We start from the raw sequence: 17932 nt of genomic DNA, 5'->3' as shown, positions 1-17932 counted from the left end.
GTGCCTAAAAAAAGTAACGTCATAAAATACAAATGACCAATGATAGGCCAGTACACATTTTAAACTGGCATATTATCGGTCATGTGCATTGCATGACATCATTTTTATAAGGCATATAAGCTGCTTTCCAAAGTTAATACAGCTCTGTTTATTGTTTATAAAAAAAGAGGATACATTTTTGCCGAAGTATCCCGATGACGTCATATTGGAATAATGAAGTTTTTAAATTTATCCCCTTTTTTATAGGCACTATAAAGAGCTTCAAGTTCTTTTATCTAAAACCATGATGTACATATGTATTCCAATTTGAATTTTAAATACAATTTTGCCTACAAAACGACAAAATAGCATATAATATTTTTGTATTTATTATAATATGGAAGATGTTTCTAATTTATTCTTCACATTGCCAGAATAGTTTGAAAATTAATTCTAGCCACGAAGGTCCTGTCTAATAAATTGGTATTAATTTTAAGATTTTTTGTTGATTTTCGTGGAAAATTGTCTGAAACAATACAAGTTTCTTTTTAATATGGTTAAGAACTTGTTCTAAACCAGCGGATATTAATCGTTTTCAAATTAATATTATGATTTGTATTTTATTGAGAGAGTAATTATAGTTGTTAAGAAGATATAGGGAGAAGTTGTTTGTGCTTGTATTGAGTAAAATCCATGAGTTAGATTCAGTCGAAAGCGATTATTAAGTCTAATTGTTATCAAACATGCATTTAATTATACTATGCGTTTTGTCAATATTGAGAACAGTTAGACTTAATAATAGCTTTTGACTGAAGCTAACTCATGGATTTTACGCAATACAAAGGTTCTATGACAAACACAGAAGTCCCAAACGTCGGAGTGGGCAAACGATGGAGTGGACACTTAACCTAACCTAACCTATTTTAGACCATCTTATAGATTTTTTAAATGCCTAACCCCTGCGGGGGGCTTATTTGTACATTAATATCTTAACCTAACCTAATCTGCTTAGAAATACTTAATTAAATTAATATTTTAACACTCCTGCGTTTGTCCACTCCGACGTTTGGGACTCCTGCGTTTGTACTGGAACCTAACAAACTACTTCTCTCTTTATTTTATTTAAAACCCTACATTTTCTCAATGTCAATGTTTGTGAAACTAGTGAGTCGGTTTCCAGAAACATCCAGGTTGACCAGGCTGGCGGGCAGTCCTGCGGGCTCCAGGTGCTCCAGCTGTAATAAATTAAATGTCAGTTGGCACAATAAATATTTATTCATTATGGCTTCGAAACAGATTAATATCCGGTGGATAAGAAAAGCTTCTCAGCCATACTGTAAAATCATGTATGGTATCGTATTATATCCAGTTTTCTACAAATATAAAAAATGTAAAATCATAATATTCAAACTAGTTTTTTTAACCAGTGCCTTCGGCATCTCGGGACTAACAAAACTGGTTTTGATATTATAATTGTACCTTTTTATATCTGCGGAAAGCTGTTTATAACACGATGCAATAAATAACAATTTAATTACCAAAGAGGTCATAATTTATCAGTCATTTGTGCAAATTTATCCTTATATCAGCGGATACGACCCTAAAGGCCTCAAGGGGCACTTGAGGAAGGAAAGAGAAGGTGTAGGTCGACCCTTCACTTTAAATTTTATTTTGAAATGAAAAAAGATAAACAAAAATTGTGGAAGGTGTATTTTTCAAGGGGCGATTTTAATTTAGGAGGAAGGAGAAACCCTTCTCCAAAATAGTTTTAAAACCAAACTAGACAAATAAGAAGATTCACTGTAAAGGAGAAACATTTCGGTTAAGTGACAGAAATAGTCACAAGACAATTACTTTCTAAATAACTAACGGCTTCGTCCCTAGCCTCTAGGGGCTTTGCACCAAGAGGTTTAATCAAACCAATTTTTCGTATTTTAGATTTAAAAGAAAATTTTTTTAAAAAAATTTTGGGAGGGGAGATTTTTTTTTTTGGGGGGGGGGAGTAGTCAATCCCACTATTTTAATTTTAGTTTTAAGAAAATTTTTTTTTAGGGGGGGTATTTTTAATTTTTTGGGGGGTTGGGGGTGTCCCACCTATGAGACGCTACCCTGTAAAGGAGAACCCGATCGGTTCAGCGGTTAGCGAGATCCTTCGCTACAAACAAACAAACAGACAGACACACAGACATCGTTCTACTTTGTATTATAGATATTTGAATGTCAATGAAATAGCTAGTTGTTGTATGCTGCAATACATTAGATCAATACAATTTAGATTTGTTAAAGGTTAGGTAGATTTTAAATCTGTTGGCAGCAAAATAAGACAAACAATAAATAATTTAATATAACAGTTTCCGAGATCTTAAAGCACTGACCTGATTATTTGAAAGATTTAGATATTTGATGTTGTCGTATCTTCCAGTTAAGTATCCACATCTGCTGCTGTTATACACTTGAGCCATTATATCCTAGGATAAAGTTATAGTTATAGTTGCATGAAGTGCATTTTAGAAAAATGATTTCAAGTATAAGTTATAATTATACCATCAAACATAAATAATTTTGTATTGAAATAAATAACAGACAATGAGACATCACTGTATTAGTCGCCCTGCTGTTTTAGTTCAAATAAGCCAGCTATATGCATTGCGAATATCACAAGAATGTGATATTCATATTTAATATAAAGTCTTCATATTTTTAAAACTACATGGTAGAAAAATGAAATTCTTTCAAATGTGAGTGAGCCCTATAAATGTTTAAATGAATTTCGTGCATCTACCTCTTTTATTATTACAAAGAAATACTGTGTACATTGTTCTTTCTTATAAACGCCCCTAGAGGCCTCTACTGACACTTGAAGGGAAATTTTTAAGACTTGATTAAAGAGAAGCTTTGCTTATAACATGGTGCTTTGTTGTCCTAGGAATCAGTATTTTAAAAATCACATGAATTGGGTAGTTACATAAAATAAAAATTGTTTTGTCAAAAAAGTAAAAAATCATTATGGTTGAAATGGACGTATGGACTTCCTGTTAACGATTATACAGTTGGTATGCTTTCTAAATTACACCTAACTGTTTTTGAATCAATATGCAAAGTTTGAAATCGACAGGACAATTCTAAATTAACATAAAGGGCTAACAGTTAAGGACGGACGGACCGATTCTAATTTCAGAGAAGCTTTGCTTTGAAAAATAGCTAATATATAAAACAATTACGTACTCCCTTTCCATTTAAAAGGCATAAAGAACGTGTCCTAACTTTTTTGAATTTTCTTCAACCCATTCGTGACGCTCTCCCAAATTTCAAAGTTTTGCTTCACCGGGGTTCAACAAAATAGATTTTCTTAATAATTACCCGACAGAATTTAAAAAGTAAGGTGTCAAACTAAAGATCTTACTATTTTTGTTCATTATGGCAATTTTCTTCTTTTTTTTCTTGCGTTTTAGTATCTTAAAACCAACTTATTTTTTTAAAACTTAAATTACTTTAAAAAAACGATTGCATATCTAAATTCTATGGATCATTTTACATCTACTATTTACTAAAAACACCGACTAGCTATTTTTTTTTTAAAATCACAAAAGTTAGGACACGTCCTTTTACCTGTTTAGTTGCATCAGTAATGTTGACTATCTTGTTGCCAGACAAATCAACAGACAAAAACTTCACATCTCGTTGACTGAAATTTAAATAATTTTATAATATTAATAAAATTATTCAACTACAGTATGAATCTAAAAAAAGTATTAAATTGAATGTAATAATCTTTTTTTTAGCCATACACTTAAGTTAAGAGCTTCTTTTGAAAAATTTTCTAAGTTTTACTTGTAACACTCTGAATACAGTCAGTTTAAGTAATGAAATATTGAATCTTTTCCATTTTTATTATTTTTAGCAGTATTTTAATTGTCTAGGGAGGGTTTAAACAGCTTTACCCCACCCAATCACTCTCCCAAAAGCCACAGTTTAGAAGTCGCTTCAATTTAGAGTAAAGATTTTTTTGGGCCATGCTGTACGAGAAATACGTCTTCATCAAATATTTAATACATTCCTTCGCAATTAACAAGAATTAATTCGTCCGTAAGATGAGAAGCATATTAATGTTTTAATGATAATCTTTAAGATTAGCATATAAATTGATCTTTAAGAAGATTTACAAAGTGTCTAAAAAAATCTAAAAAATGTGACGTCACAAAAATGAATGGTAAGAGCAAAAGTGGGAAAGAAAACACCTAAAAAAAGAGATGGATAATCTAACATTTTTATGACGTCCCATGGCTGATTTTTTAAAGACTCTTTGTAATTCTTCATTTTAAATCCTAAATTGTAATAAAAAGTAGATTCAATTCGATTTACTAAATTTTCGACAAATAAAAAAGATGCAGTCAAAAAAACTCGTAACTCGAAAAGCTGCCAGACATAACATACAGAAAGACAAGTTATAGAGCAGCTTCGCTCAACTGACAATTGTTTAACTGAACCTAAATAAAATATGAATAATTCACGTAAATAAATTATTCTTATTCAATTTACATTTATGAAACTATTTTCTTAGGTAATAACTTTCCATATAATAAATAAAATATTTAAGATTTTTTTTATATAATTTACGCCTTAAAAGAATCTATATTATTATTGAGTATCTTAATTTTAAAAATCTAAATATACCTGCTTAGGCTCGGCAAACATTCTGGAATGTTAACGAAGTTTCTCATCTCACAGTTTACATTGATCAACTTTTCATGCCTGCCATCCACGAATAGAGATTAAAAACCATCAACAATAGCGTACAAAAGTGCGCAGCAATAACAAGTTTTCTCGTATTCATTCGAATCCGGTGGATAGGAACCGGTTCTCATGAATACGAAAAAACTATGTCTAGCACCGTATTATAAACCGCTTTCTACGAATATAAAAATGTACAATCATAAGATTAAAACCAGTTTTTTTAGCCCCGAGGTGCATTCTATATCCGCGGAAAGTGGTTTATAATACGATGAAAGAAATAACTATTAAAGAACTTTGATTCACAAGGATGACAACGTCCCAAACAATAGGGCAAAGGAACATTAAAATTGTAGAGTCCCATAACTGAATAAGCAGAATATTTAGTATAAGTCTGAACAAAATTGTAAATAAAACTTCTTAAATACAGGATACTGTTTAAAGACATAATTACTTTTTAGGACTTGGTTATAGAGATGCTTCGCTCATAACATTGTACCTTGTGGTTATAGGAGTCAGTATATTTAATACTAGGAAAGCCCCGCTTTTATATACAAACTTGGATTTTAGTATCGTATTGAAAAGGAATAGGGAATAAGCTGGAGAATCTGCATTTTTAAGAGTCTGAGCTACTCAAACTTTAATTCTTAATGATCTATGAATGGTCTTCAGTCTGGCGGTCGTACGTTCAGATGTACGTTGGGTGGCAAACCCTAATTATAAAGTAGCTATATTGTCACTTTTTACTTCAGCTTATTAATTGCTTTGCTTATGTCAAACAAACATCAAATTAAATTCAAAATTAAATCTTTCTCTCGAAATTTCAGAACCACCACACCCCTTTTTTAAAAATTAAATTCAAAATAAGATGTGGCGGGGGAGGGTTTGTTTGCTTACTACTTTAGATCAGGTTGGGTTATTTTGGGTATTGGGTTAGGATACCGCAGGGTTGGAGCCATCCGCAGGGGTTAGTTAATTTCAGTACACAAATAATTGAGGAACAGTTTAAGTTAAATTTTTTCCAGTATGGCTTGGAACCGTTTTTTATTCATAGTGGAAAATCATGTATAGCACAGTATTTCAGACAATTTTCCACGAATACTAGAATAAAAATCATGAAAATAATACCAGGTTCGTTAGACCGGGCAAAGAAAACTGGCTTTTAATTCTATGTATAATTGTACATTTTTATATCCACGGAAAGCTGTTTATAATACAAGATGCGATAATTAACTATTCTTATGTGCAAAGGAATGAATAAACAGAAATTATTGATCCACAACCCTTTTCCCCCTTTTTAATTATATGTTAACAAAATTAAAGGATCAATGAAGTTTTTTAACTGAACAAAGGGCTAGGCCGAAGTAGTGTAAACTCCAAATTGTATATCAGTATTGTATTCTTTCTTTTTTAACCCATTAGTGACGAACCGGCTTTTATCGCCCGGTTCCAAAAATCCCGAAAAAAAACCGGTTCTCAGTTTCAGGATTGCATCATTCTCAGTATGAATCCCCCCTCTACTACCCTGGTTTTCATTTCCCCCTGGAGCAGGCCGTTTTGCTTACTTCCGTTTGCCGGTATAGCTCAACAAAATTTGAAAACCAAGAAAAATGAGGTGATTTAACTTTTTTGTTTATAAAGTAAAGTTATTGATTTTTTTGTTGAAATTTAAAGTTTATTGGCAACTACATTCATTTGTGAATTCGTTTTATTCAAATTAATATTTTTTATATGATTTTTGTATCGTTTTTTTACGTGCTATATAGGTACGGCTCGGCGCAAGTAAAGATACCCGCTAGTTTTATCGCCCTGCTTGGCGCGAGTAAAGATACCCGTCCACATATAATATCAAAATTTTAAAACTTCTAGGAAACGGGCTTTTTTAACTGAAAAGGGTGGCACCTATAGCCAAAACACTAAATGTGATATAAATCATTTTGTATCTTACTTGTAGCTCTATCAATTACATGAGGTTATGTAGTTTTCAATTGCGGATCGTATCGTAGTATTAGCTACTCTACAACTCACTTTGGACGTTCAAAAATTACATTTTTAATTTTTTGGGCCAAATAACCGGGTATTTAGGTCGAAAACGGGCTTTAATGCCGGGGCCGGGGAAAGCACCAAAAAACGCCAAAAACGGTTACCAATGCCGAATGGTTTCTTTACTTGCGCCGAACCGGGTTTTCCTGCAACTTTCCTGTGCACGCCACTAGAGCAAAACTAAAAAATTGGAATTCCGTTTTTACCATTACAAAGCTTCCCTGAAATTTTCAGCTCGATCGGTCCATTAAAGTGGCGCTCGGCACTAATGGGTTAACCTACTAGCAGCTTCGCTCCTAGCCTCTAGGGGCTTTGCCCCATGAGGTAGTTTTTAAAAAAATAAAAAAATATTTTTTTTTCAGGGGGGGAAATTTCATTTTTTGGGGTGGGTGGGTTGGGGGTGTCCAACCCCCCGAGAAAATAGCGCAAAACCACCACAGGACCAATATGTATATACCCTGAAGAGTAGAATCCGATCGGTTCAGTGGTTACCGAGATCTTAAAGGACAGACAGACAGACAGACGGACGGACGGATAGATATCAAGCTACTTTGTATTACAGATAGCAACCAGGGGCTGCTATTCAGCCAATTAATTCCATTTGAAATTGCCGAAAATTAAATATTTTGTTGGAGTAAAGTTAAAGTAAAACTTGTTTTTGGTTTAACTGAATTTATAGTGGATAAGAAGGGGGGAAAAAGGGAAGGGGGCAGTTGAAAATTTTCACTTAGAATTGTTTGTCAGAATCATTTTCCATTTCCCTGATAGCAACGGTTTACCATGGTAACTACAAAAAGGAAAATAATATTTGCAATTTTCAGGGGAAAGGGATCGAAATAAAATTAAAACAACTTATTTCAAGGGCCTTTATTCTAAAAAATTTTATTCGGCTAGTTGCTCATTGTTTCTTTCTTTACCAGCAATATTTTACCGTGAACTGCAGTAGATCCGATATTTTATATATTATTGATAAAATTTCTGAGTACGTCAAATAAATCAAGTTTAAAAGAAAAATCCCCTTTTTCCTCTTTCCCTATCGTAAAATTAAATACACACCTTAAAAACACTCCTTAAAAAAAGTAATTTATATTGTGCAACATAACTTATCCTATAAATTGATCTTGACACATTTTTTTGGAGTAGATTCCTATTTTTTCCAATGGGGGCCACAAAGCCCCCCCCCCCCACTTCCAACTTCCAACCCACGTCTGGTTTTTTTAAAATTCTATGAGATATTGCTATCATAATGTTATAGTTAAAAATAATAGACGTATACTTTTTAAAATACTTCAGAAGCAAGATTATTAACCCTGCAGGGCCTTTCTAACCTAACCTAAACTAAAAAGTAAATAATCACCTAAACCCAGTTATTTGTACTGTTATTATATCCAACTATTTATATAATTTTTTGAGTATAGGTGTTGTAGAATTAGTTGATCAACGACATATCGATGATTAATAAAATGGCATGCAAGACCACACTATTTCAATAACTAGCGGATAATACATCCTAAAGGCCTCTAGGGGCCCTTAAGGTAGGGGGTAAGGCAAACCCCCCAAATTTTAAAATTTAAAATACAGAGAGATTCTTTTATTTTATATATAATAAGCGGCTACGCCCCTAGAGACCTCAAGGTGCACTTGAAGAGGGGGGAGTTGAATCCCAAAACTTTTTTTTTAAAGTTGACTTTTTTTATTTTATTTTATTTTTAATTTAGTTAAATTTTTTTCATGTGGGGAGGAGTAATTTTTTTCTAGAGCGATTTCTCTTAGGAGTTTGGTGGTACCCTCCCCCAAAATAGTTATAAACATTCCCATGACCTTTGAGAAGCTATCCTGTTAAGGAGAACCCGATCGGTTCAGCGGTTAGCGAGATCCTTCGGTACAGACAAGCAGACACATAAACAAACATCCTGTTACTTTATTATAAGGATATGGATATATACCATATAATATACATGTCGACAAAAAACCGCCATTTTTTTACGAAGGATGGGAGTTTCTCATAGAAAAAAAATTGTGAAATTACCCCATGTTATTCACAAATTTAGTTTTGTAATTTCCAATTCGCATGAGTCCTAGTAGTTTTATATGTATTTAAAAAATAAATCAAATATTTATAGCTTTCAATATTTTAATATTTGTTAATAATAAATTTGTATATTGATAAAAAAAAAATAAAAAAAAGTAGGTAAATCTAGCAAATTCTTATAATTAACATTATAAGGAAAAAAATTATTTGTCTAAAGGGATAAGAAAATGACCGATAATTTAATGTACATCCCCAATGATATACCTAAAAATCAAATTTTAAATTTTTTCTAACAATATTCATTTCAAGAACATTCCAATGTATTGTTCAGCACAAAAAAAATAAAACCATTCTTTTATGATCATAATTGAGAATGCATACACAATCGTGTACATCCCAAATAATGATGATACAAAATTACCCCGCCTGTAGTTTAAAATTAGTGGTTTAAACATTAAATTAAATGAACCAACCAATCAGAATTCAATAAAAGTCCCTAAGGTTGGTAATCCAACTAAAAGGAAAACGTTTTTTTTTATCAGACTTTGGAGACTAGTGTAAAAAATCAGCCAAGAACAAAGGAAAAAAATTCAAGAAACTTTTTTTACATAAAATATGTATTATTCTTTTGTAGCAGGACCGACAGACCGACGGACCAAGATAATTATATTTTGGATTCTCATTGAAACACGGAATTTTCCCCCAAAGAATATTTTACCTGTCTATCTCGAACGTTTTTCCCAATCTGTTTCTTAAAGACGGACGGACAAATATTAAATAATCCTAAAATAGCTTCGCTACAAAAATTAATATCTCTATTTTTCCTGTTCCACGAGCAAGCGCAGTTCTTGGGGCAGGGGTCGGGCAGTTGGGGAGAGGGGAAATCACACGACAAGTGCTTCATCTCAACCTAAAGTGAACAAGGACATTTGTATCAAGTAGTAACGGGACTAAAATTTCTGGGTATAGTCCTTTTCGTTACAACGCCTCATAAAGGGCGTTTCGTCGTGTTTTCACAGTAGCTTTTGATAGGTTAGGTGATTGCCCCGCAGGGTTAAAGCACCCAACAGGGGCTAGAAATGGGAGAAAATCTACTGCGAAAATACAAAGATATGCCCCTTATTAGGCGTTGTCACGAAAGTTACTAAACCCATTTTTTTTATTATTTAAAAATAGAAAATCATATGATGATAAACAAAATTAGATTTTGTAGAAAAAAGATAATTGGTTGAAACGTTAGAACACTGCAAGTTTACACCAACCAATCACGATAATGATAAAATAAAAGTTGCAAAAGTTTTAAAGTGAGAAAACTAGAAAACTCAATATCCGGCTGATTTCTAATTCCGGATATCCAGCTATAATGCCGGATATCTGGTAAGTTGCCGGATATCCAGTGTTGGCAAGATATTCGGCCAGATATCCGGCAAAAAAAAGTATCCGGCCCAACCCTAGTTCCAATTGACATGAATTCAATAAAGTAGAAAATTTTAGCCTTGATAAATTAAAAATTAGATATAATAATCTACTTATGTATCCATCTATCTAATAATATAAAAACTCAAAAATATTGCGTTAGGATATTACCTAGTAATGCTATTTTCATTTTTTTTTAAAGAATATAACCTAAATAACCATAATAATGGTATGAACTCACCACTAGCCTAATAATAGCTAAAAACCTGCCTTGTGTGAACACATAAAATGACAATATGGACATACCCACGTTACAGCGTACCTAATCTGTTAAGTAGTGGGACAGTAGTGTCTTAAAAATCAGCCATGTGACGTCATAAAAAATAAGGGAGATAAGAGGAGAAAAGGGTAAGAAAAAACCTGAAAAAAAAACGATATTCCCTCATTTTTATGACGTCTTATGGCTGATTTTTAAAACACTTTGTCCGACTACTTAACAGAGTAGCTAAACTGAAACGTGGGTATGTCCGTTCATGAGTTCAAACAAGGCAGGTTTTTAGCTATTACTAGGCTAAACATACCTCTACAAGGCTGACATTGCTCAGATGTGGCGGCGAGTTCTCAGAACATTTTACTTGATCTGTGGCTCTGATTTCCCCGTCTCGATTGTAACGACCTCCTGGCTGAGGCTGTAATACTTGGAATCTTTTTGACCAAACATTGTTCAGAGTTCCCTCCAATAACTGAAAATAAAATAAGAATTTAAAATCAAATTTGATGTAAAAGTGACAGGATGTCTGTCGGTTTGTAAAAACAGATTTTGGTAACCACTGTTCTGGTATAATTCTATTTTACATGAAAGGTTCTCCCCCAATCTCAAAAAAAAATAATATGTAAGGTTATTGGCCAATCCCCCCACCCTCTTTGTGCCCCTAGAGGCCTAGAAGCGTAGCAGGTAGTGTACATATTAAACAGAAATTTTTAAAAATATTCAAATTTTTCTGTGCAATATCCTTATACTAAAGTAACAGGATGTCTGTTTGTCTGTGTGTTTGTGTGTTTGTGTGTCTGTGTGTCTGTACCGAAGGATCTCGCTAACCGCTGAACCGATCGGGTTCTCCTTAACAGGGTAGCTTCTCATAGGTCCCGTGAAGGTTTATAACTATTTTCTTGGGGGGTGGGACACCCCCAACCCCCCCAAAAAAATGAAAAATCCCCCCCCCGAAAAAAAAAAAAATTTTTAATTTTTTTTACTAAAGTTAAAAATGAGGGGGGGGGCACCCCTCCCAAAAAAAAATAAAAAATTTCGCCCCCCCCCCAAAAAAAATTTTTTTTTTTTAATTTTTCTTTTAAAATCTAAAATAAGAAATTGGGTTATTAAATTCGACTCTCTCCTCCTCAAGTGACCCTAGAGGCCTCTAGGGGCGTAGCCGCTAGTACAATAATAATCTACTATATAAATTACATGGACCGGCAGTTTAATGGTAAAGCTCTGAATTTTAACATATTTTTTTAGGTCGCTGAAATTTGGTGTGAGCATCTACACTACAACTTATGGCCGACTTTTTATCCTACTTACGGATGTTGTAATCCTTGTTTCTTTATTTTACACAATTTTTTAAAATTGAAATAAATCCCAAAAGACACAGCTTGCACAAAGCTATCTGATTTCATCAAAACACAAAGACAGAAAACACAAACTATAAAATCGAATGGTCAATTGAAAAACTAGCAAACCCTTACAATCAAAATTCCAAACAATGCAACATTTGCTTAACAGAAAGCTTCGAAATAATGAAAGCTTTCAAATCTAATATGCAAACTTTAAACACCAGAAATGAAATCTTCAGCAAGTGTCCTCATAGAGACAAATTCCTTCTTTCAAAGTGCATGACGTGAACCATATTCAAAGCAGTACTTTTTATACATATTATATATTAAGTTGTAACTGCAAATGATAAAATATGACCTATTTTTCTCTTAAAAGATTAAAAAAAGGGAGATTTTTACAAAAAGACGGACGGACTAAATGTAAAGTAGAGTAGCTACGATACTTTTTTTAAAAAAATTACATACCTGTTTTAGTTCCGTTATAAAGCAATCACATACTATAGGATTTCCATCTAGTCGCAATTTCACCTAAATTTTTAACATTTATTTATCGCAACATATTATAGAAATCTGTCCGTGGATACTGAAATAAAAAATATACAATTGAAACCAATTTTGTTAGCCCCGAGGGGCCAAAACCTAAGCTCATAAAACTATTATTGGTTTCATGATTTATTTTTTAATAATCGTAGAAAAGTGTCTGTAATACGATGCTATACATGATTTTTTGGGATGTTTAATATCAAGGAAGGAGGGGACATTGAACTGTTTACTACTCTGGTATCCAAATATACACACATCTTTTTATTTGTTATCTTAAAAAACTTTGGGTACTTTTATTAAATATTATTGGTTGGTTTCAACAATTTTAATCTACAGTAGGGGAGGATTTAGGAATGTTATTTTCATATTTTACCAAAATAAAAACAATGGGTGTGGATACGTGGATGTTATGACAGGAGAAATTTTGTCGTCAATTTATGTTGCAATTTCCCCTCGCTTTTATTGGTCGGGCCGTTTATCCAGTGAGAGGGGAGGGAATGGGGTAAAGAAGGGGGATTGGGGAGATCGTTATTTTAGCCCGCTTCAGGTTCATATTATTATAGAACATGAAAATCTGATGTAAGATCCAAGTAATAATATATCCATTGCTAGCGGCTTCACCCCTAGCCTATAGGGGCTTTGCCTCAAGAGGTAATTAAAAAAAGATAAGTATCTCTGGTGCTGCAACTACTGATTTTCAATTGACTGTTTTTTTTTGGGGGTGTCCCACCCCCCAAAAATATAGCCTAAGACCACCACAGGACCAGTAGGTATATTCCCTGAAGAGTAGAATCCGATCGGTTCGGTGGTTACCGAGACCTTAAGGGACAGACGGACGGACGGACAGACAGACAGACAGACAGACATGATTCTACTTTTTATTATAGATAAAAGCTTACCAATGAAGGAGAACTCTGTTTTCCCTCCCCATCCAGACCACCATTCAGATTACTATCGAGCAGATTGTCCACTGGTTTAGACGAAAAGTCAACTCTTTCAATCTGTTTTTTTTTAATATTTTTCATACTTTTTTTCTTACTATCGGCTTCGCCCCTAGCCTCTAGGGGCTTTGCCCAAAGAAGTGATTTTAAAAAAATTAAGTATCTCTGGTGCTGCAACCACAACATTTTAAATTAAGTGACAAAAAAATGGGGGGGATGTTTGTTTTTGGAGGGTTGTGGGTGTCCCAACCCCCAAAAAAATAGCCTAAAACCACCACAGGATCAGCAGGTATATTCCCTGAAGTGTAGAATCCAATCGGTTCAGTGGTTACCGAGATCTTAAGGGACGGACTGACAAACATACAGACGGACGGACAGACATAAAGTTCCTTTGTATTATAAATTATATTCATTAAGTATTGCTAATTAAAAAAGAAAGACAATATCCATTAGTAGCAAAGCACGTATTAAAAAAGATAAGTGGACAAACGGACAGACAGAGAAGCCCGGCAAAAACAAATTGTATGAGAAAAGTTAATTTAAGGTATTGTTAATAAATCACTCCATACGACATTTCCATTAAATAGCTTATTTAACTTATGTCGATTTTTCATTTAAAAACTTCAAAAACATGTTTCTTCTTTCTCGTATTCATTCGAATCCGGTGGATAGGAACCGGTTCTTATCCATACGAAAAAACTATGTCTATCATCGTATTATATCCAGCTTTCTACGAATATAGAAATGTACAATCATAAGATTAAAACCAGTTTTTTAGCCGGTGCCTTCGGCACCTCGGGGCTAAAAAAACTAGTTTTAATCTCATAATTGTACCTTCTATATCCGCGGAAAGCCGTTTATAATACGATGCGAGAAATAACTATTATTTACCTTTACAGATAGACGTTTTACGGACAACCCCTAATTTCAGAGTATCTCTTATACTTATTACTCAAGTTTACATAAAGAATCAAATCTACTCAACAAGTCCTATATGTCAGTGTCAATCTCTTGATACATTTGTAGCGGGATTTTAATCAATTCTTGCATAACAAAGTTGGTTTAAAACAAATAGGAGGGTCATTTGAATTAATTTAATCAAAATTCAAGATATTTATGGTAAACGACTAAAAATCGTTAAAGAATTGACAACGGAATAGTTATTTGTCGCATTTTTTTATAAACAGCTTTCCGCGGATATAAAAAAGTACAATTAAAAGTTTATAACCAATTTTTTTAGCCCCGAGATCCAAAAGGCAAAGGGTAAAAAAAACTGGTTTTAATCTTAAGATTGTACATTTTTTATCCGTAGAAAACTGGTCATAATACGATACTACACATAATTTTTCAGTGTGGTTGAGAACCGGTTCTAATCCATCGTTTTAAAAAGTCTTTAACTTTAATATCCTGTCTTAACTTATTTGATTGAAAAGCTTTACTAATATCTAAAATATTGCCCTTGTTTTATTATTCAAAAATCTAAAAAAAAAATTTCTGAATATGTTAATTAACTCTTTTTCAAGTTTCTCCTAACAAGATGATATTTTTTGGATTTTTCTAATGAACATATTACCTAAAAGCTTATATAAAAAACAGGGTCTACTTATATTCATTGAATCTCAGGGGAGAACCCTTATAATAAAGTAACAGGATGTGTGTTTTTCTGTCTGTATGTCTGTCTGTCTGTTTGTTTGTACCGAATGATCTCGCTAACTGCTGAACCGGTCGGGATCTCCTTAACAGGGTAGCTTCTTATATGCCCCGGGAAGGTTTATAAATATTTTGGGGGAGGGCACCACCATCCTCCCAAGAGAAATCGCCCATAGAAAAAAAATTCCCCTCCCAACAATTTTTTTTTTTAATTTTATTTTTAAAATCTAAAATAATAAATTCGACTCTCCCCTCCTCAAGTAAACAACAGATTCTTTGCCTTTGTTCTAATTATGCATGATGCACCTCTTAAGGGCTAAGGTATTTCCCTTAATCTTAAAAATTGACGAACCCCAAACTGTCCCACTTTGAGAAAGACGATTCCAGTGACGTCATATACGTTTAGGGAAAGGGGGAAGAAAATTTCTTCTTTTTCTCCCATCTCTTTTGAAAAGATTTTCTTCCCCCCTTCCCTTTTTCTTTCCCGAAACGTATATGACGTCACTTGAATCGTCTTTGTCAAAGTGGGACAGTTTGGGGTTCGTCTAAAAAATTACACCAAAAATAAGATTTAATTAACATCAACCTTGTATAAAAATAATAAGATGTCTTTGAGTCTGTGTGCCTCTCTGTTTGTACTGAAGGATCTCGCTTACCACTCAACTGATATGGTTCTCCTTAAAAATAGCTTCCCATAGGTCCTGGGAAGGTTTATAGCTATTTGAGGGGAGGATACCGCCGCCATGCTCCTAGTAAAAATCGTCCCTAGCAAAAATATGAAAATGGGGGGACTCTAGGGGCGAATCCGCTAGTATATAAAACATTTGATTGTATATCTATATTCGTAAGTGAAAATGGAAGACGGTAAAATAAAGGGATCATGGAAAGAAAACAAAGTCATTCCTAATTAGGACAGAAGTCACTGGAAATTGGTCTAAGGAAGGCTACCTATGTCCTTCATCTAACAAAATCTAACTTAAGGGAGGTGACTTATGTCCTTTGTCTAACAAATTCTTACATTAGGAAGGCTGCTTATGTCCTTCATCTTGCAAAACATAGCTTCTCTTTCCTTCACATAGCAAAACCTCACAAAACATAGCATTTTTGTCCTTCACATAGCAAATTCTTGCAAAACATAGCAAATTCTTGCAAAACATAGCAAATTCTTGCAAAACATAGCAAATTCTTGCAAAACATAGCAAATTCTTGCAAAACATAGCAAATTCTTGCAAAACATAGCAAATTCTTGCAAAACATAGCAAATTCTTGCAAAACATAGCAAATTCTTAGAAAACTTAGCTATTCTGTCCTTCACATAGCAAATTCTTGCAAAACATAGCAAATTCTTGCAAAACATAGCAAATTCTTGCAAAACATAGCAAATTCTTGCAAAACATAGCAAATTCTTGCAAAACATAGCAAATTCTTGCAAAATATAGCAAATTCTTGCAAAACATAGCAAATTCTTGCAAAACATAGCAAATTCTTGGTAAACTTAGCTTTTCTGTCCTTCACATAGCAAATTCTTGCAAAACATAGCAAATTCTTGCAAAACATAGCAAATTCTTGCAAAACATAGCAAATTCTTGCAAAACATAGCAAATTCTTGCAAAACATAGCAAATTCTTGCAAAACATAGCAAATTCTTGCAAAACATAGCAAATTCTTGCAAAACATAGCAAATTCTTGGTAAACTTAGCTTTTCTGTCCTTCTCATAGCAAATTCTTGCAAAACATAGCAAATTCTTGCAAAACATAGCAAATTCTTGCAAAACATAGCAAATTCTTGCAAAACATAGCAAATTCTTGCAAAACATAGCAAATTCTTGCAAAACATAGCAAATTCTTGCAAAACATAGCAAATTCTTGCAAAACATAGCAAATTATTGGAAAACTTAGCTTTTTTGTCCTTCACATAGCAAATTCTTGCAAAACATAGCATTTATGTCCTTTACATAGCTAAATCTTTCAAAATGCAGCTTTTCTGTCCTAAACATTGCTAAATGTTGCAAAATGTAGCATATTCTTGCTATTTAGACCACCCATTCCTGGGATCTTAAGCTTCAGACAGGAAAACCTTTCTGTTTGGTTATTGAATTGATAGGATTTCAGAACAATGATATTAATTTTGAGGTTTTATAACTCTGAATTTTTTCATCCATTTAAAATAGCCAGCTTTTTGTTAATAAATGTGAAAACTAAAAATGCTTTTAAATTTAATGATCAACTAACTGCTATGCTATAGACATATTAATGGAAAGAGGGGAAAGTCTCCCCACCCTAATTTTTATTTCATTTTTCTAGGGCGATTTCTCTTAAGAATGTGGTAGTACTCTTCCCCCAAATAGCTTTAAACCTTTATTGGTCTCATACGAAGATAAATTGTAAAAGAACCATACAATTACTATAATAGCATAGTAAAAAAATATATTTTTTTAAAAGATAGCTTTTTATAATAAAGAAATAAGTAAAAAAAAACTGTTTGGCTAGGTGGCTAGTTGGGCGTTTACGGCATGGGTCGGAACACACACAAAGACCATAGACTATGTATGCTTAGATTTGTAAGAATTTTGATTTATTGTTGCCTGTTGGTGTTTTATTTTAAACTATCGGCTACGCTCCTAGAGGTCTCCAGGGGTACTTGAGGTGGATGTGGTTTGGATTTAACCCTTCCATTTTTATATTATTTTTAAAATGAAAAAGTAAAAAACAAATTACTCCTCCCCCATTTTTCATTCGATTTTTTAAAGGGTTATTTTTTCAAGGAACGGTTTATCTTAGGAGGACGGTGGTACCCTTCCCTAGAATAGCAATAAACCTACCCATGTCCTGTAAGAAGCTACACTATGAAAGTGAACCATATCGGTTCAGCGGTCCCTGATTATTTTTTTTCTTAAAATCTTTTATATTACACTAGCGGCTTCGCCCCTAGCCTCTAGGGGCTTGGGCACCAAGAGGTTTGATCAAACCAAAATTTCGTATTTAA

The 17932-nt window shown here is 33.4% G+C and overlaps 1 protein-coding gene across 1 annotated transcript in view; it reads right to left on the bottom strand.

Moving 5' to 3' along the window:
* Positions 1–17932, bottom strand: part of Tl (toll like receptor) — a 77247-nt gene that overhangs the window by 13194 nt on the left and 46121 nt on the right. Inside the window, exons 16-23 of the mRNA XM_080174930.1 lie at positions 13255–13359; positions 12278–12340; positions 10783–10944; positions 9613–9695; positions 4654–4734; positions 3589–3664; positions 2355–2447; positions 1114–1214 (exon numbers count right to left, since the gene is read on the bottom strand). Coding sequence (XP_080031056.1) covers positions 1114–1214; positions 2355–2447; positions 3589–3664; positions 4654–4734; positions 9613–9695; positions 10783–10944; positions 12278–12340; positions 13255–13359 — 764 coding nt within the window. The remainder of the gene's footprint in view (positions 1–1113; positions 1215–2354; positions 2448–3588; positions 3665–4653; positions 4735–9612; positions 9696–10782; positions 10945–12277; positions 12341–13254; positions 13360–17932) is intronic.

This window comes from Acartia tonsa, chromosome 10 (assembly GCF_053477335.1).
Source record: "Acartia tonsa isolate MP-2025a chromosome 10, ASM5347733v1, whole genome shotgun sequence".
Classification (NCBI taxonomy): domain Eukaryota; kingdom Metazoa; phylum Arthropoda; class Copepoda; order Calanoida; family Acartiidae; genus Acartia; species Acartia tonsa.
This window is presented reverse-complemented; position numbering and strand designations above follow the sequence as displayed.